This window comes from Hylobates moloch, unplaced genomic scaffold, assembly GCF_009828535.3.
Source record: "Hylobates moloch isolate HMO894 unplaced genomic scaffold, HMol_V3 SCAFFOLD_22, whole genome shotgun sequence".
NCBI lineage: Eukaryota > Metazoa > Chordata > Mammalia > Primates > Hylobatidae > Hylobates > Hylobates moloch.
Window position 1 is genome coordinate 32,729,401 of NW_026652297.1, and position 27,737 is coordinate 32,757,137.

The 27,737-nt window shown below is 44.7% G+C and overlaps 1 protein-coding gene across 3 annotated transcripts in view; it reads right to left on the minus strand.

Moving 5' to 3' along the window:
• NUGGC (nuclear GTPase, germinal center associated) overlaps nucleotides 1-27,737 on the minus strand; it is a 61,909-nt gene that overhangs the window by 22,753 nt on the left and 11,419 nt on the right. For 2 of the 3 annotated variants that reach the window (XM_032144047.2, XM_032144048.2), the window contains exons 3-13: nucleotides 25,818-25,922; nucleotides 25,111-25,219; nucleotides 23,788-24,010; nucleotides 23,108-23,338; nucleotides 20,438-20,647; nucleotides 16,342-16,517; nucleotides 14,156-14,174; nucleotides 13,104-13,184; nucleotides 11,872-11,961; nucleotides 3,471-3,576; nucleotides 1,495-1,628 (exon numbers count right to left, since the gene is read on the minus strand). In XM_032144047.2, coding sequence (XP_031999938.1) covers nucleotides 1,495-1,628; nucleotides 3,471-3,576; nucleotides 11,872-11,961; nucleotides 13,104-13,184; nucleotides 14,156-14,174; nucleotides 16,342-16,517; nucleotides 20,438-20,647; nucleotides 23,108-23,338; nucleotides 23,788-24,010; nucleotides 25,111-25,219; nucleotides 25,818-25,922 — 1,484 coding nt within the window. The remainder of the gene's footprint in view (nucleotides 1-1,494; nucleotides 1,629-3,470; nucleotides 3,577-11,871; nucleotides 11,962-13,103; nucleotides 13,185-14,155; nucleotides 14,175-16,341; nucleotides 16,518-20,437; nucleotides 20,648-23,107; nucleotides 23,339-23,787; nucleotides 24,011-25,110; nucleotides 25,220-25,817; nucleotides 25,923-27,737) is intronic. The other variant, XM_032144050.2, reaches the window with a different exon arrangement.

The window sequence follows — 27,737 nt, forward strand, 5'->3', positions numbered from 1 at the left end:
CTAAAGACTTTTTACAAGCCTTTATACACAACCAAAGGCTCCAGGTGGCACTGCTTACTCCCACGTGGAAGTCAGGTCTCGAGTGTCTGCCTCCCCTTGCCACCCCACAGGGTCATCATTGGCCCACCTTCCCCATCCTCAGGACCAGCTCCTTGACCACTCACAGAGCCCTATTCATGTACTTCCTCTGCCCCTTCCCTGTTCCAGCATAACAAGAAGATGAACACATTGACTGTGCACATCTGACAGGTGAAGGCAAGTGTGGAAATAAGTGAAGACCAACCAAATGAGGACAAGCAGAGGCTGTTTATTCAGAGCTCACTACAGCAAGGGAGTCAGCCACCATCATTTGAGTTTAGCAGAGACTCAAAAGCAGGCAGGGGAGTGGAAAAGCTTCATGGTGGACAAAAGGAAAGGCTTCAGGGGTGCCCTGATTGGAGGCTATTGGCCTGGGGACACTAGAGACAGGCTAGCTAAAAGCAGAGCAGCCAATGTGGTTGGTTAGGCATAGACATTTGGCTTTCCTGATTGGTAGTAAGTTGGAAACAGGGACAGAGATTAGGGAAGTTATTCATCAAGTCCCAGCCATCTGGTGCTGATTGTTACAGAGTTATTCTTCAGCCTCCTGGGTTGTTATTAGTGATAGCAGTTTGACTTCCTGCAAGTCTGACTTACAGACAGAAGGTTTCCTGGGCTGTTTATTGTAGATAAGAGGTTGGATTCTGGGCAGGTTGCTGCAGGTTGTGGTCAGAGATCTATTTTTACACATGGTCCCGCCATTGTCTTTGTATATTCCGTCTCTCATAAGGAGACAACACAGCTGGTGACTGATGACAGTAAGAGGTTTTTCTCCAAAACCCCCCAAGTCTCTAATCTAGTAGCTTATCCCTCTTATTTTAGAGTTAAAAAGAAATCATCCATGAAAGAGATAAATATGTCAATTACTATGAGAAAAGTAATTTTAACTAGTTTTTCAGAAGGCCTGCATTCTTGCCAGTGAAGATAACTATCGAAACTCTACTGAAATTCCCTCCAAGCTTCCATCCTCTCACATTATTTTCCTACGCTCTTCTGAGCTTGAGATTCTGACAGCACCAGAGACAGATGAAATATTTTTGGACTGTGTACATAAACACGCCTCTCCAGGATAACCAAGAAGTGTCTGTGTTCCACTAGAAGCAAGCCAAATCACGCCTGCCATCGCTTATACACATTCCACCTAGTTCGAGTCTCAGGAGAGATGGAAAATAGCTACTATTTTGACATTTTTCTCTCAGCCCATCTGTCCCAGGTAAAATATTACTCCTTTCTCTTTTACCCAAATGTTATGATTTTAACTCTCTAATTATCTTTTTGTCCTTTTAGACTCTCTGAACTTCATATCTTCCTTTAATATGAAAAGAAAAAAATATCATAAGTTAATTTTCTAACTTGGTAAAAGGAAATGTCCTGCCCAGAAGGGGGGAGAATGTGAAAACCCAGTGTCTTCCATACCGGCAGGTTTTGCGTGGAGTTGAAACTATCTGTGAGGAGCAACAGGCCAAAGGCTTCGGTCACATACTTGGTCACCGTCCTCCTCTTCTTGTCCAAGAGCCTCTTCCTGATGTATTCTCTTAACTTAGGGATTTCTGGAATTCACAGGCAGCACAAATAATTGTTAAAGGCCAGAAGTCTGTGGTCAATAGAATTCATAAAAGTTGAAAGACCAAGGTGGCCATCTGAATGAACTAGAGTTGAGATCCCAAGTGGGCTGGATGCCTACAGAACCAACCTTTCTGAAAAGCACTTTTCCCGTGTCTAGGATCAATGACAGTGATGAATGGTAGATCAGCAATACTGCATATTCATTTTATTTAGCCGTATTTAAAAAACTACATGGAAAATACAGGCTGGTTGAAAACATGGGCTCTTTCCTTTGAACAGCTATCACCTGCAGAGGTAAACCAAAGTGCTCACAATTCTAGTGTCTCAGCCCTTCGGTCCCCCTAGAATTTTCTATCTATATCAACTAACCCTTAACACCAGAATAGCCCATGCTTGCTGTAGAAAGGAACAAGAACCTCTGACATGCAGGATTCTAGATGTGACAGGATTCCTGTCACATCCCAACCCATTGTCAGTCAGAAGATAATAGATGCCACTCTACCCTTTTCCCCATTATTCCTATATGTGGCAATTTCTCTATATTATTCCTTCCATATACCATGCTAATTTTGTCTTTTATACCCTTAATCAAGCAGTTCCCCCATCTGTGGGAACATTTCACACCTTCTGCTCCTTAACCTCCATTCACATACCTACATGTCTAGTAAAATGCATGCACGTTGCAAGCCATATCAAGTTCAGACGAGAGTGCAGTCCTGACCCTGCGTGCCCACCCACTTTCCACTGATTATCTAGTGCACACAGAGCTCTAGGTTCCCTGGGCTTCTATTGCACTCATGGTCAGCAACAACTAAGCCTTATTTTTACTTCAGTTTTTGCATTTGGGTTAGTATTAGCTCCTCATCCAGATTTCAAGTTCTGTGAAGAAAGAGCCATGCCTTACACTTTCACTGCCTCACAGACAAAATATACAATAGTCACTCAGGAAACAATTCTAATGCCTGAAGCTGGGTGGGAGGGGACTAAGGAAATGATAACCTAATTTTTTTTTTTTTTTTTTTTGACACGAAGTTCCACTCTTGTCACCCAGGCTGGAGTTCAATGGCGTGATCTCGGCTCACTGCAACCTCCACCTCCCAGAGTCAAGCAATTCTCCTGCCTTAGCCTCCCGAGTAGCTGGCACCACCACACCTGGCTAATTTTTGGGTTTTTTTTTTTTTGGTAGAAATGGGGTTTCACCCTATTGGTCAGGTTGGTCTTGAACTCCTGACCTTAGGGGATCCACCCACCTCGACCTCTCAAAGTGCTTGGATTACAGACATGAGCCACCGTGCTTGGCTTTTTTTGTTGTTGTTTTCTGAGACAGAGTTTCACTCTTGTTGTCCGGGCTGTAGTGCAATGGCGCAATCTCGGCTCACTGCAACCTCTGCCTCCCGGGTTCAAACAATTCTCCTGCCTCAGCCTCCCAAGTAGCTGAGATTATAGATATGCACCACCACGCCTGGCAAATTTTGTATTTTTAGTAGAGATGGGGTTTCGCCATGTTTGTCAGGCTGGTCTTGTACTCCTGACCTCAGGTGATCTACCCACTTTGCTGGAATTACAGGTGTGAGCCACTGCGCCCAGCAACCCAATTATTTGACCTTTACCAACCCATGGTAAGATTTGGAGGCAAGAGGAATTGTGGTCTCTGGCACCACAACAATGCAAAGAGGAAAATATCCTTATTTGCAATTGGTATTGAAACCATGGCAAGCTGGAAAAAAATTGTTTGTGTGGCACAAAAAGTTCTAGAGCAGGAAATTCAAAGTGCCAAGCTTGATCTTGAGAATTTTAGTGATGGAGATTTAAAAAACATAAATTACCCGTTTCCTCCTCGGTGAGGAGAGCCTGCTGCCAGTACTCCTGGGCGCTGACTGTATACACCAGATCTGAGGCTTCCAGAACCTTGAAGTCAGCTGGCAGTTTTCTCTGAAGTGAGAGAGTCACACAGAAAACAGAATAACTCAAACCATGGCAAAGGCAATCATGCACAGGACCCACAAGAGCCTTTAGCCAATTTCAGCTCACTCACTTCAGTTCTCCACGACCCTCTCTGGGAACAGACAATGTTCTCAGTGTCTGGTGTTACCATCTGTCCACTCCTACCAAGGTCAGAAGTTATGAGGAAACTGCTGCATAGAAACTATTCTCTTGGGAGTAAATATCAATTCTAGAAGGAAATGTGTAGAGAAAATAGTTCAAAGGTGTATTTAAATGTTCAGAGGGGGAGTAATACCAGGATCCTTTCTCAAAAAAGAAACACATGTCTGGAATGGGCAGTGATGTGCTGCAGCCAGCTCGTACCAGGTCCTGAAAGTCAACAGCACACATCACTTTCCTACTCTGCATTCAGTGACGTCACACTGGTAGCTTGAAATTGACAATGGTGGGACTATTTCAGTCCTGAATCTCAAATTGATAACCCAAATCCATAACCACATTGTGATACCCAATCTTCAACCAAATAATTCCAGCTGACATGTGACCACAGCTTATCAATACTAAGAAGCACATCATTTCTCTGTTTAATATTCCTGAAATTGAGACGCATCTTGCAACTGCTGTAGGCCAGGTGACAGTCACAAGGTGGTTGTCACTGCCTGCGTGTTATGGGCTGAAATGTATCCCCCTCCAAAATTCACATGTTGAGGTCCTAATCTCCACTAACACCTATTTACACCACAGGAATTGGGAAATTATACACATCAGCCTTTTGTTTTGTTTGTTTGTTTTGGGGGATTTTTTTGTTTTTAAACAAAGAGCTAGCTGTTAAACATTTACAAGTGCAACGCAACACAAACCTGGCTAAGGTCCTATAAAAGTGACAGTTTCTTAAGTAATGAGTAATCATACACATTTTAATGCAGACTAATGTTGAAACAAATGATGGTGTTAAGTGTCAAGCAATTGGCTGGGCGCGGTGGTTCACACCTGTAATCCTAGCACTTTGGGAGGCCAAGGCGGGCGGATCACGAGGTCAGGGGTTCGAGACCAGCCTGGCCAATGTGGTGAAACCCCATCTCTACTAAAATATACAAAAATTAGCCGGGCATGGTGGTGTGCACCTGTAGTCGCAGCTACTTGGGAGGCTGAGGCAAGAGAATTGTTTGAATCCGGGAGGTGGAGGTTGCAGTGAGCCAAGATCGTGCCACTGCACTCCAGCCTGGGCAACAGAGAGACACTCCATCTCAAAAAAAAAAAAGTCAGGCAATTAAGAATTATTTGAGAGAGTCTTTTTTTGTGCTTAGAAAAACATTGTATGGAGAAGTCATACTAGAATCATACAGAAACAGAATTCCATATTCTTTCATTTTTCTCACTTAAAAAAAAAGAGAAAAACATTCACCTACAGAATGTGTATGTGCATGAATGGGTATTTGAGGGAGGTAGAAAGCAGTGAAGAGTTGTCAATCTCTTTCTGATGCAAAGACATAAAAGAGCTGAGTGGGTAGACGCCTTGCAGTCCACTGGGACTGGTGAGAAGCCATGTCCCTGGCACGCTATAAGCACATGCAGTTAAGGCTGGAATACGGATATCTGTGTAGACTGCCAGAAGCCCACCCCCACCAACCCCCTTATAGAGTGAGCTGAGGTTGCATAAAGAATCTATCTGCTGAGATTTTGCTTTGATAGAGTTTTCACTCTAGGAAAAAGTTTAGGGAAAGCTGAAACTATTTTCTACTGGGAGATGAAATTAATGTAGAATTAAGTTTAAGCAGGGTTTTAAAACAGTTCCAAGAAAGGCATGTGCTTAGCTGTGTCCAGATGTTTGCATTATTTAAAATCTGGACCTAAATCTTGTATAACTTTTCTAAAAATTATTGAAGATTAGTTAACATTTATGCTTTTTATTGTAGTAAAAAGAAATGTTTTTATAGTGTCAATGAAGTGACTCTAGTATAAAGCGTTCATATTATTGTAAAAGAGAAGTAGAAACAGCTATAGCTAGAGGTAGGATCCAAGATGTTAGTAGATATTCATTAAATTATGCAACAGAAACATTAGACACTGTTCTAACTTAAACACATGGCTTGTCAAAATAAAACGTAACACAATATATTAAAGTTTGTAAAAAGATGTTGTATATGAGAGAGGACAAAATGTGGAACCTCAAACCAGAAGGGAGGCTAGGTGTGGTGGCTCACACCTGTAATCCCAGCACTTTGGGAAGCCGAGGCAGGTGGATTGCCTAAGCTCAGGAATTCAGGACCAGCCTGGCCAACATGGTGAAACCCCATCTCTACTAAAAATACAAAAAATTAGCTGGGCATGGAGGCACACGCCTGTAGTCCCAACTACTCGGGAGGCTGAGGCAGGAGAATTCCTTGAGCCTGGGAGGCAGAGGCTGCAGTGAGCCATGATCATGCCTTTGAACTCCAGCCAGGACAACAGAGGAAGACACTATCTTAAAAAAATAAAATAAAAGGCCGGGCACGGTGGCTCATGCCTGTAATCCCAGCACTTTGGGAGGCCGAGGCGGGCAAATCACCTGAGGTCTGGAGTTTGAGACCAGCCTGATTAACATGGAGAAACCCCGTCTCTACTAAAAATACAAAATTAGCCAGGAGTGGTGGTGGGCGCCTGTAATCCCAGCTACTCGGGAAGCTGAGGCAGGAGAATTGCTTGAACCAGGGAGGCAGATGTTGCAGTAAGCCAAGATCGTGCCATTATATTCCAGCCTGGGCAACAAGAACAAAACTCTGTCAAAAAAAAAAAAAAGAAAAAAGAAAAGAAAAGAAAAGAAAACAGGAAAGGAAAGGAAAGGAAGAAAGAAAACAGAAGGGTTATTCAATAGAAGCAGAATCAGAAAGGATATAGTAAAGTTGGAGTTAGATTGAAATCGGTAATATAAATCATGACCCCACTGGGCAAGGTGGCTCATGCCTGTAATCCTAGCACTTTGGGAGGCTGAGACAGGTATCACCTGAGGTCAGGAGTTCGAGACCAGCCTGGCCAAAGTGGTGAAACCCTGTCTTCACTAAAAATACAAAAATTAGCCAGTCGTGGTGGCGCATGCCTGTAATCCCAGCTACTTGGGAGGCTGAGGCAGGAGAACCGCTTGAACCCAGGAGGCAGAGGTTGCAGTGAGCCAAGATTGTGCCACTGCATTCTAGCCTGGGCGACAGAGCCAGACTCCGTCTCAAAGAAAAAAAAAAATCATCACCCAATTTTTAAAAATCTACCTGAAATCAGTGACATAAATCATGACTCATTTTTTAAATACAACTTTTCTAGCTTTGTCATGAAAATTATGTTGCAGTGATGTCACTCTGCCACTGCTTTACTTGTATGAAATAATTTGATGTGTACCCCTAGCACTCTCTTTTTGTTGTTGTTAGAGATGGGGGTCTTGCTATGTTGCCCTAGCTGGTCTTGAACTCCTGGCCTCAAACGATCCTCCCACCTCGGCCTCCCAAAGTGCTGAGATTATAGGTGTAAGCCACTGCTCCTGGCCCAATTATTATTTTTAATGTTATTTTCGCTAAAAGAAACCCCAGATTCCTGGAGAGCAGTTGGTCCACATCTTGGGGCAGGGAAAAATAAAGTAGACCTGAATATCTTGTTGTAGCTAGACAGCAAGAATGTTTTTTAAATGCTAAAGGGAGTAATGCTAAAGGGAGTCAGCTTAAAGGGCTCCCACTGGCCAAAAAGTGACACATTGAGCATCAAAAAGAACACAATAGTTCTGTGAAAAGCTATAAGCTCATTATGATCCTAAAACTGCGTAAATAAAATAAAGTATGTTAAAGTAAAGGCATTAACCACCTCAAACAATATATGCCTGAGACTGTCAAAACTCAGTCTGTAAATTCCACTTGCGCAAGTCCTAAAAGTTTACCTAACTTATGTAAAAGAATGTTAACAGTCTTAGTAGGGGCACAAAAATCCCATCAGGTCAAATCAGCAGTAAAACTTTGTGAATTAGGTTAAAATAAAAAGTCGTGTGAGAGTTTATAGTAAAAACTGAGTCAAGGCGGCCAGGCGCGTTGGCTCACGCCTGTAATCCCAGCACTTCGAGAGGTTGAGGGCAGATCACCCGAGGTCGGGAGTATGAGATCAGCTTGACTAACATAGAGAAACCCTGTCTCTGCTAAAAGTACAAAATTAGCCAGGCCTGGTGGCACATGCCTGTAATCTCAGCTACTCGGGAGGCTGAGGCAGGAGAATCGCTTGAACCCGGGAGGCAGAGGTTGCGGTGAGCCAAGGTCGCGCCATTGCACTCCAGCCTGGGCAACAGGAGCGAAACAAAACAAAAAAAACAAAAACAAACAAACTAGGTCAAGGCAAAATTTAAGGGAAGGTCAAGTGAACCATAACACACCAGGTAATAAGCAAAGATGTGGAGCTAGAAAGTCGCGTTACTATAGGATGGGGCCCAAATCAGGCATCTTGGAAGGATCTATGTGCCTGTGTCTCAGCCTTGAATCTCAAACTAATAACCCAAATCCATAACTACATTGTGATCCCCAATCTTCAATCACTTAACTTCAGCTGATATGTGACTACAGCTTATCAATACTAAGAGGCACATTGTTTCCCCGTTTAATATTTTTGAAATTGAGATGCATCTTGCAACTGCTGTAGGCCGGGTGGCAGTCACAAGGTGGTTGTCACTGCCTGCGTGTTATGGGCTGAAATGTATCCCCCTCCAAAATTCACATGTTGAGGTCCTAATCTCCACTACCTAAAAATGTGACCTTATATGGAAATTGGGTCATTGAGGATGAAATGTATTAAGATGAAGTCATACTGGAGTAGGGTGGGCCCCTAATCCAATGACTGGTGTCTTTAAAAAAAGAGGAAATTTGGATACAGAGACACACACATGAGGAGAATGGCATATGAAGACTGGAGTTGTGCTGCCACAAGGCAGGAATTACCAGAAGCAAGGAGAGAGAACTGGACCAGATCCTTCCCGCAGCTTCAGAGGGAGGATGGTGCTGCTAATACCTTAATTTTGGACTTCCAGCCTCCAGAACTGGGAGATAATAATTTTCTGTTGTTCCAAGCTACCCAGCTGTGGTGCTTAGGAGGTTCATACACTGCACATGGGTGAACTTGGTCACAGCTGTTCACGTTGCCCTTCCTTCTAATGAGTTGTGTGCATTACTTAACTGCCATTTAATATGTCTTTTAAAAGATTATGTTATGATTCAGCATTGAAAGGTCAGCATTTTCCAGGCCGTTACATCAAAAGGCCTGGAAACGGAAAAGTGGGGCATATACTTGATGTTAGTGGAAAAAATGCTCATGGTTGGTGGAGTGGACAGTAATTCCAGATTTTCTTGCAAAGCAACACCTAAGTGCTTCATGGGACCTAGGAAAGGGAGACATCCACCTGCAGATGAAGGTGGGTTGTGTTTTGATACTGAGGTATATGCAAAGTGACTGCCTATCCCACACCCAGCGGAAAAAAAAAAAAAAAAAAGTGATGGAAACTCAAAGAATGCCTTATAAAGAACTTCCGTGTCATGTTTTCTGTGATTAAAACTAAATTTGCTCCAAGGCCAGACACTGTGGCTCACACCTGTAATCCCAGTGCTTTGGGAGGCCCAAGCAGGAGAATTGCTTGAGCCCAGGAATTAGAGACCAGCCTGGGCAACATACCCTGTCTCTACAAAAAATTTAAAAATTAGCTGGATGTGGTGGTGCATACTGGTATACTGGTAGTCCTAGCTCCTTGCGGGGCTGGTGGGGGTCAGGGGGAGTGGAGGGCGGGCAGAAAGATAGTTTGAGCCCAGGAATTCAAGGTTGCAGTGAGTTATCATTGTGCCACTACACTCCAGCCTGGGTAACAGAGTGAGACCCGTCTGAAAAAAAAAAAAAGTTCCAAACGACGGCATGTAGCACAAGTAAAGGTTTCACAATAATTCAAACTGAAATAAAGTGGTTGGAGAATGAAGGCATCACCTTGCCATCAGAGGTGTGGGTTGGAGGCCTCAGAAGAACTGGCACCATAGCAGTGACAGCTGTAGTAACCCTGCAAACTGATGTACTGCTGCCCAGGCCCTAATTCATACAAACCAATTCGGCATGTTTACTGGCATAGTTGTAAATTGCGTATTGAAGTATTCTACGTTTCCATTTCCAGGGATCATATGATCAGGCACTCACACAATGCATATTTCCTTAATACCAACAAGAACAATTCAGGAGACCAAGACCAGCTGTACTAAGTTTTGCCTCATTAAAACTGGCATTCAAGAATTGCCTGGTAGAATATTTTGGCTTAAGTATGAGGCCTAATGATATTGCGCTAGAAACAAAAGCTTTGAAATTTTCAATTCCACGTTGCACAACAGACGTTTTCTGTATCAGTATTATTGAAGGCAAAATACAGAAAGAAATTGAATATAGAGCTGGACATCAGCCAAATGTTTTTACTATTGAATCCAATACCGAAGATTTTGTTTCAGCCAAACATATCATCTGTCACATTGTACTTACTCTGATATATCCCTTATGTTGTGTTGTTTATATTTTATCTTAAACTTGGTTTTAGTTTTATAGTTGTATGAGACTATTATAGGCTGGACGCGGTGGCTCACGTTGGTAATCCCAGCACTTTGGGAGGCCGAAGCAGGCAGATCACCAGAGGTCAGGAGTTCGAGACCAGCCTGGCTAACATGGTGAAACCTCATCTCCACTAAAAATACAAAAATTAGCCGGGCATAGTGGTGGGCACTTGTAATCCTAGCTACTTGGGAGGCTGAGGCAGGAAAATCACTTGAACCCAGGGGTCGGAGGTTGCAGTGAGCCGAGATTGCACCACTGCACTCCAGCCTGGGCAATGGAGTGCAACTCTGTCTCAAAATAAAAAATTTTTTAAAAAGACTATGATAATAAGTTGTACGTTTGTACCTATTTTAGTGATAAAATAGTAAAAATAAGAGACCACTAAGTGTAGCTCGGGCCTTACCTCTGTCCACTCCCTCTCACACTCTCCCTCTGAGCCTTTCCAAGCTGCTCGCCTGTCATTCGCCAAACACAGCAGCCTGTGTCAATGGTGTTCTTGCTTCTGCCTCAAAAGTGCCTTCTCAACTTTTTCACCTTACTAAAGACTACAGGTTCTGTAAAATTCTGCTCTGAAGAGCACTGTGGTGCCTACCGAGCTGTAGTCCCAGCTACGTGGGAGGCTGAGGCAGGAGGATCACTTCAGCCCAGGAGTTTGAGACCAGCCTGGGCAACATAGTGGAAATCCCATCTTTAAAAAAAATAATAATAAAATTGGCCAGGTTCAGTGGCTCATGCCTGTAATCCCAGCATTTTGGGAGGCCAAGGCAGGCAGCTCACCTGAGGTCAGGAGTCTGAGACCAGCCTGATCAACATGGTAAAACCCTGTCTCTACTAAAAATACAAAAATTAACCAGGCATGGTGGCATGCGCCTGTAGTCCCAGCTACTCAGGAGGCTGAGGCAGGAGAATTGCTTGAACCCAGGAGACGGAGGTTGCAGTGAGCTGAGTTTGTCCCACTGCACTCCAGCCTGGGCAACAGAGTGAGACTAAGTCTCAAAAAATAATAATAATAATAAAATAAAATTCTGCTTAGAGGCTGAGTTTTCTTTGAACACCTCCCCAGTCCCACCTCCCATGCCACCAGTGTGACCTGGCATCTTTCCTCCGTGTTCCAGAGCAGTCCACAATTCCTCCACTGTATGGTGATCCCAGACTCACCAGGGCCTACTCCTCTGTGGACCACAAGCTCATTCGACCCTCCTGACAATCACAGGAGATAGAGATCGTTATCTCCCCACTTTAAAGATGAGAAAATGGTGCCTCAGAGACGTAACTGAAGCAGTAGGACTGAGTTAAATCCAAACTGTCTCCTCTAGGTCAGTAATCCCAGCACTTTGGGAGGTCAAGGCAGGTGGATCGCTTGAGCCCAGGAGTTTGAGACCAACCTGGACAACATGGTGCAATCCCATCTCTACAAAAAAATACAAAAATTAGCCAGACATGGTGGTGCATGCCTATAGTCCCAGCTACTTGAGAGGCTGAGGTGGGAGGACCTCTTGAGCCTGGGAGGCAGAGGTTGCAGTGAGTCGAGATCACACCGCTGCACTCCAGCCTGGCCAACAGAGTGAGACCCCCGTCTCAAAACAAAACAAACAGTCTATTCCAAAGCTTTTGCCCTTGCAACTACACAATACCAGGCACACATTTGTTTCCCAAAATCTAGTTGCTGCGATACAGAAAAACACATAGGGAAACTTATTAACTCACCTTCAGTTTTTCCTTGAGAATTCTAGTCCTTTGTAGTTTTGTCATTTCATTTCTTTCTAAAACAGCCTCTCGCTGACTCTGAATAGCTTGCTAGGTTGTGAAAGGAAATAGAAGCATGCAGAGAGCAGCGTTATCAACAATGATGAGGTGGCAAGATACACATTTTTTGGCAGATTTTCATTTGGTCCAGACAGTCAAATATGCATGCACTGTATTGGAATTATACACAGTTGCCGGGCACGGTGGCTCATGCCTATAATCCCAGCACTTTGGGAGGCCAAGGTAGGCAGATCACAAGGTCAGGAGATCGAGACCATCCTGGCTAATCCAGTGAAACCCCATCTCTACTAAGAATACAAAAAATTAGCCAGGTGTGGCGGCACGTGCTGTAGTCCCAGCTACTCAGAAGGCTGAGGCAGGAGAATCGCTTTGAACACAGGAGGCAGAGGTTGCAGTGAGTCAAGATCACGCCACTGCACTCCAGCCTGGGCGACAGAGTGAGACTCTGTCTCAAAAAAAAAAAAAAAAAAATACACAGTTGACCCTTGGACTACATGGGTTTGAACTACGTAGGTCCACTTACACGTGGATTCTTTTTCAATAATTGAAAAAGATTTTGAAGATTTGCGACAATCTGAAAAAACTCACAGACAAACCCTGTAGCCTAGAAATATCAAAAAATTAACAAAAAGGTGTCATGAATGCATAAAATAGATGTAGATCCCAGTTTATATTTGATAATGTACTACCATGAAATGCACACGATTCTATCATGAAAAGTTAAAATTTATCAAAACTTCTGTAAACACCTATAGACTACATGGCACCATTTGCAGTCAAGAGAAATGGAAACAAACATTAAGATGCAGTATTAAATCATAACTACATAAAATTAACTGTAGTACACACTATACTACTGTAATAACTTCAGAGCCACCTCCTGTTGCTGTTGTGGTGAGCTCAAGTGTTGCAAATATCCACTTAAAACGCCAAACACCATGTGATACTAATCATCTCCACGTGAGCAGTTCATCGCTCTAGTAAATTGCATCTGGCAATAAAAAAGTGATCTCTTGCAGTTCTCATGTATTTTTCAGCCTGTTTAGTGCAATACCCTAAATCTTGAATAACACCATCGGACCTATGTGAAGTCCAGTGATCCTGGAGGGGCTCCCAAGTAGCAAAGAAAAGTCATGACATTACAAGAAAAAGTTAAATCGCTTCATACATACCGTAGATTGAGGTCTGCAGCTGCTGTTGCCTGTCATTTCAGATGTACGATTCATCTTGTAAACAGATGAAGTAAACTGATGCTATTGATAAATACAGTGCCGTATTGTAAATGTATTTTCTCTTCCTTATGATTTTCTTTCTTTGTTTCTTTCTTTTTTTTTATTTGAGATGGAGTCTCGCTGCTGCTCAGGCTGGAGTGAAGTGGCGTGATCTCAGCTCACTGCAACCTCCGCCTCCCAGGTTCAAGTGATTCTCCTGCCTCAGCCTACTGAGTAGCTGGGATTACAGGTGCACACCACCACGCCCAGCTAATTTTTGCATTAGTAGAAACGGGGTCTCACCATGTTGGTTGGGCTAGTCTAAACTCCTGACCTCGTGATCCGCCCACCTCAGCCTTCCAAAGTGCTGGGATTACAGGCATGAGTCACCACACCCAGCCATGATTTTCTTAATGACCTTTTCTCTAGCTTATGTATTGTAAGAATACAGAACATAATACATACACAAAATATGTATTAATCAACTGTTTATGCTATCGGTAAGACTGCCAATCAACGGTGGCTATTAGTAGTTAAGTTTTTGGGGAATCAAAAATTATGTGTGGATTTTCGATTGAGCAGGGAGTTGGCACACTAATCTCTACGTTGTTCAAGAGCCAGCTGTAATATCAGTCATAAAAAGCATTATTTAAAAAGAACTAGTTCAGGCTGGGTGCGGTGGCTCACGCCTGTAATCCCAGCACTTTGGGAGGCCAAAGCAGGTGGATCACCTGAGGTCAGGGGTTCGAAACCAGCCTGGCCAACGTGGTGAAACCCCATCTCTACTAAAAAATACAAAAATTAGCCAGGCATGGTGGTGGGTACCTGTAATCCCAGCTACTCTGGAGGCTGAGTTAGGAGAATTGCTTGAATCTGGGAGGCAGAGGTTGCTGTGAGCCGAGATCGTGCCACTGTACTCCAGCCTGGGTGACAGAGCGAGACTCTGTCTCAAAAAATAAATAAATAAATAATAATTAAAAAATAAAAATAAAAATAAACTAGTTCATACTTACATTTCCCGCCTTTCTTTCCCTGAAATGAAATTAGAAAAATGTAACAATTACGTAAATTTTACAATGTATCACTGCAGTCTTTCAACTTTCCCCAAAAGCAGCACACACTCCTCTGTGTCTGTGACTTTTCATAAGTTCTTTCTTTGACCCGATGCTCTCTCTTCTGACCCATCTCCAGCATCCACTTGAAAAAAGTGCCTTCATTTCTCAACGGCCAGCTAGCGTTTTGTCAGCTGTGAACATTTTCTGTGACCTCACTCCCTGTCCCAGTCAAAAATGCAGCCCTCTCACCCTGGGTTCCCATAGCACCTGGCTTGTCCCTTCATGTATAACCTTTAACCCTCTTTTAGATGGTGAGCTTAAAGACTGGGCAATGTGCCTCTGAATCCACAGCCCCTACCCGTGTTCAATAAATGCTTACCATTAATAAATTAGATTTAATTATGTTAATTTTTTTTTTTTTTTTTTTTGAGACAGAGTTTCACTCTGTTGCCCAGGCTGGAGTGCAGTGGTACGATCTCAGCTCACTGCAACCTCCACATCCCAGGTCCAAGCGATTCCCCTGCCTCAGCCTACTGAGTAGCTGGGACTACAGGTGCACACCACCACGCCCGGCTAATTTATTTTGTATTTTTTAGTACAGACGGGGTTTCACCATGTTGGCCAGGATGGTCTCAATCTCCTGACCTTGTGATCTGCCCACCTCGGCCTCCCAAAGTGCTGGGATTACAGCTGTGAGCCACCACACTCAGCCTAATTGTGTTAATTTTAGTGTTGGCATTGGAAAGGGAGGGCTGGAGATATTCTCTGCTGGGGTGAGGTGGGTAGAAATGCAGGAGGAAAAAAACAAAGCTGCAATTCCAACCCAGACCATGAGAGCAAGGGAATTCCTGGAGACGGCAGTCAGACCTAAGCTTCAGTGGGCGTGGAGGAAATGGTAGAGGGGCTGTAAAGGAGCTCTTGTTAGAGGTGAGACGCTTCCGTGACATCACATCCCGTGAGCACACACCCCATGGATCCAGGAAAGCCCAGTATATACCCGCTGATCCCCTCTAAGGACTAATCACACCCCCCTCACTCTCAAAATTGTCCCAATATAGAAGGTTAGTTATGATCTTCCTAACTATAGGGACAACAGAGCTCTCCATGGAAATCAACATCTATTAAGCCTAAAAATGCGTACCTTTCATTGTTATTTGTTATAATACAACTCTTAGAGAATGCATCTACCTTCTCCCGAAGTTCTGAAACTTTTGAGGACCTGTTCCAAGTGAGTTAAAAAGTTCAGGAGTCGCTGGCTGGGGATGCTGGGCTTAATACCTAGGTGATGGGTTGATCTGTGCATCAAACCACCGTGGCACATGTTTACCTGTGTAACAAACCTGCACATCCTGCACAGGTACCCTGGAACTTAAAATAAAAATAAAAATTTAACGATTTTGAAAAAGCTCAGGAGTACAAAAACCTGAAACATCAAAGCTGTACCCTGGGCTGGGTTCAGTGGCTCACACCTGTAATCCCAGCACTTTGGGAGGCCAAGGCGGGCAGATCACCTGAGGTCCGGAGTTCAAGACCACCCCGGCCAACATGGCGAAACCCCATCTCTACTAAAATACAAAAATTAGCTGGGCATACCGGCCGGCGCCTGTGATCCCAGCTACTTGGGAGGCTGAGGCAGGAGAATCGCTTGAACCCAGGAGACAGAGGTTGCAGTGAGCTGAGATCATGCCATTGCACTCCAGCCTGGGTGGCACAGCAAGACTCTGTCTCAAAAAAAAAAAAAAAAAAAGCTGTACTCTACCAGATAGGATTATAGGCTGTACCTCCTAGTTTTGGGGGCGTCTACACTTTCTACGTCTGTGGAGCAGGTGGGATCATCACATAGCACGGTGCAGGAGGTACCATCTGCATCTGGTACATCTGCATCTGAGTGGCACCCCTGGAGCTGTGTAGGGGACACCAGCTTGGCACTAAGCAGCTACCCTGGAAGGTTCAGATTCCTGAGACAACCCAACCAAGGGTCCTGATGTCCCAGGAAGTCACCCGGCCTTTCCTTTCCTCCCCAACAGTCACTTCCTGAAGCCCTGTCACCACGTTACAAAGTCAAGCTCCATGCTACTGTAGTCAGGACCCATAGAGGAAAGCCTTTGACTGCAGCCCACATCCCCGCGAGCGCAGCGCAGTACCTCAGGTATTCTGGCAAGTGGAGTTTGTCCGTCTTGGTGACCACCAGGGCCACTTCCCTACAGAAGCCCCGCTGGCAGGCTTTGATGCTCTCATTCAGAAGGTCTTCATGGGCTCGCCCCCCAGAAACTCGCTCTATGTCGCTGATCACCCAGATCACTGAGCACTTGTCAATGGTCTGCAAAACATGACCACGGCATGTGTCAGCACAGGAATGGAGTCACAGTTCCTGAGGACCGATTCCCTAATGTATCCCTTAAGCCTCTCCCTCCAGTCCCACCCCTCACCGCTCCCCACCGCACTCTGTGCACTAGCTGGACTGAGCTATGCGTCATTTCTCATATGTGCCTTGTTCTGTTAATTCCCTGGCCACAGCCTCTGCCTAGCCCCCATTTGTTCCTCAAGACTGTGGAGGACCCCTCGGGCATGGGCTGGCCTCTGCATCCTGTAACACCTGGACTTACCTCCCGCAGCGCCTCTGAGACACAGTGACTGCACCAGGTCTGCTCTCTGCCCCTTGATGGGAAGCGACTGTCTGCACCTTTCCTCTTGGGATCCACCTCACCTCAAGCCCAGTGCTTAGCACACAGGAGAGGCTTCACAGAAGTTTGTGGCATTAGAGATTGGCAGAATTCCCTAAATCAGTCCTCCAGTCCCAGTCCCAGATCCATCACTGGCTTGCTTTATTTCAGTTGTCCCCTGGGGAAAATTCTTGTTTTTCCAGAACTAGGTTTGGTGGTGCACCAACCCTCAAGCTGTCACCTGACGGCAGCATTTTGATGTTTGACTGCCCCTGCGCTTTTAGGACAATGCCACCAGATGGCAGCAGGGAGCCAGAAACCATATGACAAGTTGCAAAGGCCAGTGAACATGAAACAACAACATATTAATGGCATGAATGTTGCTTTATTAAATATGCAACTTTCACATGATGATCACGCGTAGCCTTGTGACATTTCTCTAATTGTATTGTTACTCTTGTCTTACCTCCACATAAATGAAAATCTGGTTCAACTAAGGGATTGAGTTTATTTGTGGTTCCTCAGTGCTTTGCATACAAAGGGGTGACATGTTTGTGATTTGAAAATTAAATCATCATTTTGCTTTATACCAGTAGTTTTTAACTAGTAGAGATTTTGTGCCCCAGAATATATAAACAGTCTCCAATTTGTGATGATTCAGCTTACAATTTTTCTTTTCAACTTTACAATGGGTTTACTGAACAATTGGTGAGTCCAGTACAATCAGGGCTAATGATGGTTATGATTCCAGCTTACAGTGGGCTTATCAGGATGCAATTCTATGATACATCAATGAGCATCTGTATTTGGCAATGTCTGGAGACATTTTTAATTGTGACAACTTGGGGGGTACTTGCAGGTAAAGGCCGAGGATGCTGCTAAACATTCTTCAATGCCCAGGACAGCCCCCTCCCAGCTCCCATCCCACAGAGAATTATCTGGCAGCCCAAAATGCCAAGAGGTTGAGAAACCCTGATCCAGGGCAGTGGGTTTCAGCTTGCTTTTAGCAGGGGAGGCTTTTTCAAATGAAATCTTAGTTAGAATTCCAACATATAAACTTGATTTTTAAAAAGCAGAACTGCTCTGGTTGAATTGGGAGTGCAGGACCCAGAACCACCATCAGCTCAATGCCCTCTACCCTCTGTCCATAAACCTTTTGGCTCCATACATCATTGCTTAAAAAGCATCAGTTTCTCAAGTTAGACAAACCCCTTGGATTACAGGGAAGTAATGAGGCCGAAGTGGTAAAGAGACTTGTGAAGGGCCACGTGATGATGGATCCTGTCTCTCCTCTATACGTGAATGGACTTTGATTTAGGCAAGAAAATAAAAACCATTATGGCCCTTCTGCCTCCCAAGCTATAATCAACTTAGAAAAGCTTTGGGCTCTGGGCCAGATGTGGTGGCTCATGCCTCTAATCCCAACATTTTGGGAGGCTAAAGCAGGCAGATCACTTGAGCTCAGGAGTTCAAGGCCAGCCTGGGCGATACGGTAAAATCTCATCTCTAAAAAAAAAAAAAATTAGCCAAGTGTGGTGGTGTGCACCTGTAGCCCCAGCTACTCGGGAGGCTGGGACAGCAGGATTGCTCAAGCCCAGCAGGTCGAGGTTGCAGTCAGCCATGATTATGCCACCACTCCAGTCTGGGCAACAGAGCAAGACGCTGTTGCAAACAAAACAAAACAAAAGTAGAAGCAGCTTCCAGCTCTGTAGTGTCAACAGTGGGCAGAGAATGGTCCAGCCAGCGGAAGGCCATAAGGATGCCAGGCTGGGTGCTCCTCAAGGGCAGGGCCCCCGTCACCTTCATATTCCCCATGGCCCTGGTAAGCCACGGGTGCTTAGTGTTTACTAACAAGAGAAAAGGACAGCAACCATAAAGGGTGCAGTGGTTAAATTTCAGACCCCACACAAAGCTCCCCACTGCCAGGGTTTGGTAAAGTTAGTGTCGCAGAAGATACAAAAAAGCATTTCTATAAAACCAGAACTGCCAGACTTAGGAGTAGATGAGGTGGCACCCCACCACCCCCAACCAGCATCTCCCCAGGCCCCCGCGATGAGAATGGGACTCAGAGGGGCTTAGAGACATGCCTCAAGTCACATGACTTCTAAGTGGCAGATCAGATTCAGGGACATCTGAATTCATAACGGGTTTTACGGAAGGCAAGGCTGGCAGCCTGAGAGACATAGGGAGGGCGACTGTGTTGTTTCCCTGCAAAGAGGGGGGTCTTGAGTAACTTCTTGTGAGAGGAGGTCAAAAAAACCCACAAGAATGCAGGGGAGCCGGGCCAGGCAGAGCACAGTGGGAACCATCCCTCACTTCAGCCTGACCTCCTCAGAGCACATTTTCTGAGCCAGATCTGCTGTCTTTGATAGGCTGCCCAGTGTATCTGAACTGGCTGCAGCCGCGGCTCCATCCAGCGAGAGGCCCTGGCAGCCTTCCTGGGCTGTCGCTCTCTCGGCCAGGCCTGGAACTAGCCAAGATTCGCGATTTCCACACCAGGATCCGAGGTCTTGCAGAAACTAAGGCTCACAAGGCCAGACCTGAGCCACCGACCAAAGGGAAGGACACAGGGACTGCCTTGCTCCTGCGGGAGTGGATAATATAGAGCGTGCCCTGGGGGAGGTGGGGTAGATAGAGCCCCCGCAGGGAAGTTAGGAAACCTGCTCTCCAGTTCAAGGCTGCGTGGTCCTGGACAAGTGACTTTCCATCTCTGAGCCTTCATGTCTCCATCTGTACAATCAGGGCAGAGGCTAGAGCTTGCTCTAGATTGTGACTGGAAGCCGTGGTCACAAGCTCCCATGGTGCACAGTCATTCATCTAAACAAACCTGCGGAGTTTAAAGAACTGGATTCTTCGGCAGCTGCTGTGCTGCTCACAACTCACTGATGCTGGTCCCCCCTCCCAGTCCCCTTCCAGCTCCTGGACTCCTGTGTTCCTCGCACCCTGTGCTCCAGAGCGCCTCTGTTACCACGCCCTTTCTTAGTCACATACCCCAGTCCCTCTCTTCCTGCAAGTTTTCCCAGGAAGCCAAACTCTGGAGCAGTAGCACTTAAGACCCCGGAACTTTTCCAGGAATGTCTTCCATAGTCTCCCTCCTCCACGGACCCCACGCTCCTTCTCCCATTCACCCAGGAAGACTCGCCCTGCCCCCGCCACGCCAGCTTCCTCAGCCCTCCAGCTCTGTGCTGATGCTGCTTACAGCAAACACAGTTGCAGCCTCTTGGTTCTCGGTGACCGGCTGCAGCTTCTCTGCTTTGTCCCCAGCACTTGGCCTCCTAGATCCATTCTATCCTTGGTCACTCTGTTTCCTCTTAAGCCACTCTATTGCTGGTCTTTCTCATACATCACACACACTTGTCCCAGCTCCAATAGTCACCTCCTATGGTTCCTCCCTCCCCGCTTTCCCTGGCCACCCATATCCTGCCAGGGCCCTGAGACTTAGAACATAGAAATTAGAAGAATTTAATTCCAATGAACTCATAAAATCCCTGAAGCCGAAAGCAGAGCATTCTTTGTTGCTTGAGAAAGGGTAGAGGAGTTGAGGGAAGAGAGAACTAAACCTACGAAAGACAGTCACCTTTTTCCACATCTCGTCCCTCTTGCTGTTGAAGTCGCCTGTGCCTGGGATGTCCACCAGCACGACCCCTTCTGGGATCAGGTCGGATTTGGGAAGTGTCACTTCCACATGTTTGATCAAGGGCCAGATGTGCATCTCAGCGGCCTCTCCATCCCAATCTCTCCTCTGTGTGCGGATGTAGGGGTCCAGCTTGAGGGACAGCTCTTCTGCCTGAAGGAGGACAGAGTCACACACACCAGCCATGCACCCAGCTCTGTTCACCCTAGTTGGCTGTGATGCAGGTTCATGGTAAGTATGCTGAGTAAGGGTAAGAAGTGCGTCCGACAGGAGGCCCGCAATCAGGTCCGTAGGATCTAGAACCTGAGAGCCAGGAAGGACCCTGGAGATGAGGAAGTTCAAGCTCCTTACCTTACAGATGAAAAAAACCAATGTCGGCTAAAATGGGACTTGGGAAGTTATAGTATTGCTGAATTATAAGTTTATCTTCTAAACTGCATTCAGTTCTAAAATTAATGTAATATGTAATTGACATTTTCATTACCAGAAAGCTAGTAATGACCATAAAAAATTAACAGTGATATGGTAACCATATTTTCCGAACTGAAAATTGATCTGAAATTGGATCTTAAAAAGAGTTTTTAAAATTTATCTTCCGATTACAAAAAATACCTTGATATGTAGGCATTTCTAGGATATTTTAATGATGGTGGGTGAGAAAGGGAATAGTTCTTAGACCACGGTTCCTACTTAAACACATCTTGGGACAATGACACATCCATGCCAGCAACTATGACAGTAAATCTCAACTGGGGTACTTCAGAGGACAGAGGATTTGGGATGTACGGTGGTCATTGCTAAATGAATTTCTATAGAATAGTCCTGAAAGAAAGATAAGAATGTCAGTTCTTAAGAGAGGTTAAATTAAATCGCTGGATTTGTTGCAATCTGGGTAAGGAGTAAGAGATTTCATCAATTTCAACCAAATGATAAACTGTGAAAGAGGAGATAATAAAAGCTCTTTAGGATATTGTAATTTTAAAATAGAGCAGATACCATAAAAGAGAAGTCCAGGAAAAGGCATGGGCTTGAAAAGCCCCTTTCTACAAGAGGGCTTAGCCCAATAAACTGGTTCTGGGCAAACATCATTATAGAAGGCCAAGTCTGATTCTAGGATCTCCAGTGGAAACCCTGAATTTGTAAGCCCACTCATTGAGATGGTAATTCTGTTCACCTTGTTTCCGTGGGTAAATTTATGACGCTGGGAAGGAGTATTTCTAAATATAGAGTTGGCAAAGACATTGATACCCTTGTGTAAGTTGCGTGTATTCAGATAAAGCAACTAGTTTTGTAATCATTGTGTTTTTTAGACATGCTCAGTCTATGTTTTAGATATTAGAAGTGTAATCGTTTTAATAGTAATATTCATCTTAAAGCTATAAGAAATGGGCACTGTATTTGTTTGATTTTCCAGGTATACAAGAGATAGCAACATGCTTTGAAAAGGTTTCAGTCATTGATTTTTAAGTGTGCCTAGTCAAGTATTTAAACATTTTAAGAGGCTCAAGTATATTGAACTTTAACTGTAATGCAAAAAGCCTAAGGAAATGTGATTAATTATGTAAGTATCATTAAATATTTAAGGAAGATTTGCTTTGTTAATCAAGAGATCATTGAACATTAAACTTTAGGACATGTATAAAAATTGTACCCATTTTACCAATAATCACTAGATTTATAAATAGAATAGCAATTTTTAAAGGTGTATTTAAAGGTGAGAGATACAAGAAAAACTAGGTTTTTAAATATATAGCTTTCCCAAATTGAACGTTGATTCTACAAATATTTTGTTTTAATTCAGAAATTGAATTTTAACTTAAAATAAACATTGTTTATAAAAGCAAGAATATTGTTCTACTAGTTGCCTATTGAATGTCCATCCTGTCGCTCTTTTATGCCAGCAGAATCCCGATTTTCTGTCTGATTGGGGAGGCAGTGGAGTGAAACTGGTCTAAGCAAATCATGACAAGTCTGCTTTTCACTTTCTCTGGACTCCCTTTCAGCCAGGAAGGGCCATGTGGCTCAGTTCTGAACTCTGAAATCTACACAGAAATTTGTCAGAGGTATTTCTGGGAAAGCTTTTACTTTCTGACGAAAGGGGAGATGTGGCTGATGCCAACCTTTTATCCACTTCTTCCTTCCAGGAGGCGAGCATGAAGTCTAGCACTCCGGGAGCCATCTCATGACAATGGGGGCGACTGAAGGCAAAGGGAACTAGCGATGCTGATATTGGCATTGCTGAGCCACTAAACCAACCCCACCCCTACTGCCCCCAAACCTCTTACATGAGAAAAGGAACAAATCCCTGCTTGTTTAAGCCACTATAAGTCTTCTTAAAAAATCACTGGCAGCCCAAACTATCCCTAAGTATTCTCAAGTAACTGTAAATAGTCTTTTTTTGTGCACGAGAGCTCCTCCATTCACATACTAAAAATTCCCATTTGATAGCCATAAATAATGAGGATAACCTGGGCTATGGATACTTCTCATTTTGGTAACAACTTATTTCTTATTTCACACAAACACTGTACCACGAGCCTGTCCCCTGAAACAGATTCAACTGTTAGACTTGAGACCCAGGATGAAATCAAGGAAAAACGAATTTGACGCTACCTCTTCCGCCTTGAGGGTGATGACTCTGGAGGTGGGGATCTTCCTTTTGGGCTTCGCCCTCAGTAACTCCTCATAGTTCTTACTCTCTGCCCCATTTCCATAAATCATTTGTAGCTTCCAAGTGGCTTCCTCCACTGCCTCATCCCTGTTCCACGCATCTGCCTCTTCTCTGCCCAGCTCCTCCGTCCTGTGCAGGAGTTTAGTCAGGTTCTTCAGCTCCTCCCTCCACTCCTGCCAAGGCAGAATAGGGCCAAGCCCCTCTTGACACAGATACAGAGAATGCCGACAAAGAGAGGAGCCCATTGCCCCCTGTGGAGGGCCAGGGGGCTGCATATTCAGAAAATCTAGGTCATCTATCTGGGGTCTCGAAGAGGGGAATGGCTTGCCCAAAGTCTCATAAAAATGCAAGGACCAGGCTAGACCCCCTCCCCAGCTCACTTGATTGAACTTTCTCCTGGGATGGGCTCTTTTCATTCAACAAAGGCATGAGCTGTATTTGCAAGGAATATAATGTTATCTCTGAGAGACAGTGAGAAGGAAAGAAAGAAAAGGAAGAAAAAAAGGAAGGGAAGGAAGAAGGAAAGGAGGGAGAGATGGAGGGAAGAGGAAGGAAGAAAGAAAGGAAGGAAGGAAAAAGGAAGGAAAGAAGGGAAGGAAGGAGAGAGGAAGGGAACACTTACCTGGTCAGACAGAAGGTGGATTTTGGCCTCATACTGCACACAGCAGCCAGAGCTCACTTGTACAATGCAGGAAGTACATATGCTTTCTCCAGACACTGGTAGAAACATTGCTTGCTGGATGATGGCATTGATCAGGGAGCTCTTCCCGGCCCCGGTGCTTCCAAATAATCCGATGTAGATTGGGTCCACTGTCGGCTTTTCAATCAAGGCAAGAAGCCTGTTTCTGGATGAATTTTAAAATGCGCATTGTCATGATCATCAAAGTTTCGAGTGAAGAGCATTGAAACAGAATGCAAAGCAACTGAATTCGAATCCTGGGCACGTCACTACAACCTGAGTCTCTGTTCTCTCCTCTGTCCAAGGAGAATATCAATCCCTGTTTACTACACACAGTTGGCCTGGGGATCAAATGAGATTATGTAAAAATATTTGGTAATGATAATTCCACACAATCCCTGTAATGTCTATATAGATTGAGGCGTCTTTATTTATATTCACTGGAAATTGCATATTATTTTTGTTTATTTGTTTATGTGTCTGAGACAGGGTCTCACTTTGTCACCCAGGCTGGAGTGCAGGGGTGCAATCATGGCTCATTGCAGCCTTAACCTCCTGGGCTCAAGCGACTCTCTCGCCTCAGCCTCTGGAGTAGCTGGAACTACAGGCGTGCTCCATGATGCCTGGCTAATTTTTTTTGTATTTTGTATAGAGACAGGGTTTTACCATATTGCTGGTCTCAAGGGGTCCACCCGCCTCAGCCTCCCAAAGTGCTGAGATTACAGGTGTCAGCCACTGCACCTGGACAGAAATTGCATACTCTTGACCGCAGAAATACAATGTATACAGAAGTGAAGTATTAATAGTGTTAGGAGCAACACAGAGTCTTACTGAGCAGGAGAAATTGTAGCCTCAGCACCACTCAAGTCCTTCAAGTCAGCAGAGCACAAATAGGTGGGGACATGAGCTCAGAGTCACACAGCCTGGGGTGAATTCTGGACCCTCTTACTGACTACTGGTGTGACTTTGTTCAAGTCTGGGCCACTCTGAGCCTCAATTTCAGTAAAATGGAAGCGATCATAATAGCTCCTACTTTATAGGAGTGTTGGATGGATTAAATGATATTTAATATATATAAAGCACTTAGCAGATTACCTAACAGTGACAGCTCAACGAATGGCAACTATCCCATAGCTACAGAAATTTGTATCCCTCTTTTCTTAGTTTCTAATTAAATAGTCCCTTTCCTTGTTGGGGGAAAGCACCTATAATCGCCTAAGGAAAGACACTGACATAAAATTTCAGGGTTGTGGATTTCAGACTCACATGAGATACTTGACTCCATTAGGGATGCTGTCATCCAGGAAGACAGACTGAATAAGTTTCTGATAAGTGTTGCTCAAAACCCTTCTGGTCCGTGATTCCAATTTTTCATCTGGAATTAACAGAGAGATGTCACCTGTAGGTACCTGGCAGGGATAAAATACTAGGTCTCCAAAGGAGGTGTCTGTTGAACATCGCAGAGAAGGGAAAAAAAAATGAAATGAAAAGCCGATTAAACAAGATAGCAGGTTATCTCACACTAGGGATGGCGGCTCACTGGAGACAGCAATCATTGGTTCTGAAAATCTCCAAAGAGCCAGGCTGCTCTGAAAGTCTGGTAACAGAAGTTATGGTATGCTTTGCCACGGGCTTCAGCCCCTTCTAGGTTTTTCCCTCCTGTGGTCATAAAAAGAAAAAAAAAATGCAAGGACACCATGCTGACACCCACGGAAGCACCAACCTAATCATTTTCACAGGCTTTGTTCTAATCTGGAAGAAGTTATTTTGATAACAACCCTCCCGCCCAGAGATGCCTGGAGACAAATTGCCTAACTGCATACTGCTGCAGAGACTTTGAGCCCTGTCTTTCCAAAACAGGTTCATTTGATGTTTCATCCAGCTTCAGAATTTAACCTCCTCTTCTTTTGACCATTTTAACATGCTTGGAACAGAACCGAACCATGTAGAAACAACAGTTCCAGGACACTCACATTCCTTAAGAGCACTCTGCTCCATGGAGGGAAATGCTCGGAACCGCTGGTCTCGATCTGATTTCCTTCTTTTTCTCGTTGGCTCTTTATATAAATCATCTTCAACTAGAGATAAACAGAGGATATATAAGATTATAGGTGTTGGGGTATGGTATTCTTGCCTCACCTCTATCAGCATACAAACCCAAAGGGTCTAACAGACTGGCTGGGTGCAGTGGCTCATGTCTGTAATCCAAAGTGTGAGGGATTACATGCCTGGGAGGCCAAGGTGGGAGGATTGCTTGAGGTCAGGAGTTCGAGACATGCCTGGGCAACACAGCAAGACCCTTGTCTCAAAAAAAAATTTTTTTTGGTAGAGACAGGGGTCTTACTGTGTTGCCCAGCAGGCCAGAGTGCTGTGGCATGATCACGACTCACTGCAACCTCAACCTCCCAGGCTAATGTGATCCTCCCACCTCAGCCTCTAGAGTACCTGGGACTACAGGCACACACCATCACACCTGGCAAATTTTTGTAGTGACAGTGTTTCAGCAGGTTGCCCAGGCTGGTCTCGAACTTACCAAAAATATATATATTTTTTGATTAGCCAGGTGTGGTGGTGTGCACCTGTAGTCCTAGCTACTCAGGAGGCTGAAGTGGGAGGGTCACTTGAGCCCAGGAGTTGTAGGCTGCAGTGGGCTATGATTTTGCCACTGCACTCCAACCTGGGTCATACAAGACCCTGTCTCAAAAAATAAAAATAAAGAAAGAGGAACTGCTTCCAGCTCTGTCTGCCCATAAACTCATTTGGGAAAAAACACTGTTGGATCATTCCAGTTTGGTTCCTACTTCTCAAAGTCACAAGACTGTCTGCATTTAGTTCCAAAATGTAGAGTTCAATCTATCTCCCCAGATAAAAAGTTTCTATTTGCAACTCCTCAGAAGCCAAAGTGGCTGGACATTCTTCACCAAATGCCAAGTCTTAGGAAATCAACCAACTGTGTAGAGAAAAGCTGAAGACGGGGTTAAGTGTGCGGTGAGGAAAGGCCTCTGGGAGGTCTTTTCAGACGAGGAAAGAAAGTGACTAGAAGCAGAATGCAAAGGAAAACAGGGGCCAGGTGACCAGAAAAAATCACATCTCCTTGAGCCCCAATTTATTCATCTGGAAAATGAGAGAACTGACAAAAAAAATACACATGCATTACAAGAGTTTGGATGGATGCCCTTCAGAGATCCTTCAAAATTTGGGGAAATTTTTTCCCTTCTTCACTTGGAGACATCAGCAGCTGCTTCCTTGCATAATAAGCAAGAATAGAAATCACATAGATGCAGACCTTTGTAGCTCTGCGGAGATTCATTCACTTAAGTGGTTTCCCTTGGTCATGAAGTGAAGGGCTTGTTGGGCCCATCATCCTAAAGAAGGGGTATAACCAAAATGTTGTGTTTTAGATGGATTTTAGAAAACACCCCTTGGTCGTGTTTACCTGGCTAGAAAGGGGCAAGGGGTGGATCTTTGGGGTGAAGTTTGTTGAAAATGGTTCTAACTCAGGGCTCCTGGGGCTGGCCTGTGCCTTAGCAAATGGTCATGAGGTGAACCAAAAGAGTAGATCCCCAAGAATCACAGGGAGGCCATGAGGCTCCAGAACTGAGTGTGACATTCTGAGGTCATTCCCTGCAGAATCACAGAGAAGAAATGTCACATGGCACCCAAGAATGGCAGCCCACACAGAAGGCCCAGTCTCTGCCTGAGGGCTCCAGACACAGATCTCCCAGACAATTCAGGCAGCCCTCCCTCACTGTTCAACCTTGCATCTTCCAGTACAAATGGAAGCCAACGCACACCCCGTAGAATATTCTAGTGCAAGCCATGCTATTTGCCAAGGCCTGAATCTCTGCCACCGCATGCTCCACGCTCATGCCACAACTGAGAGTTGAGAGAGG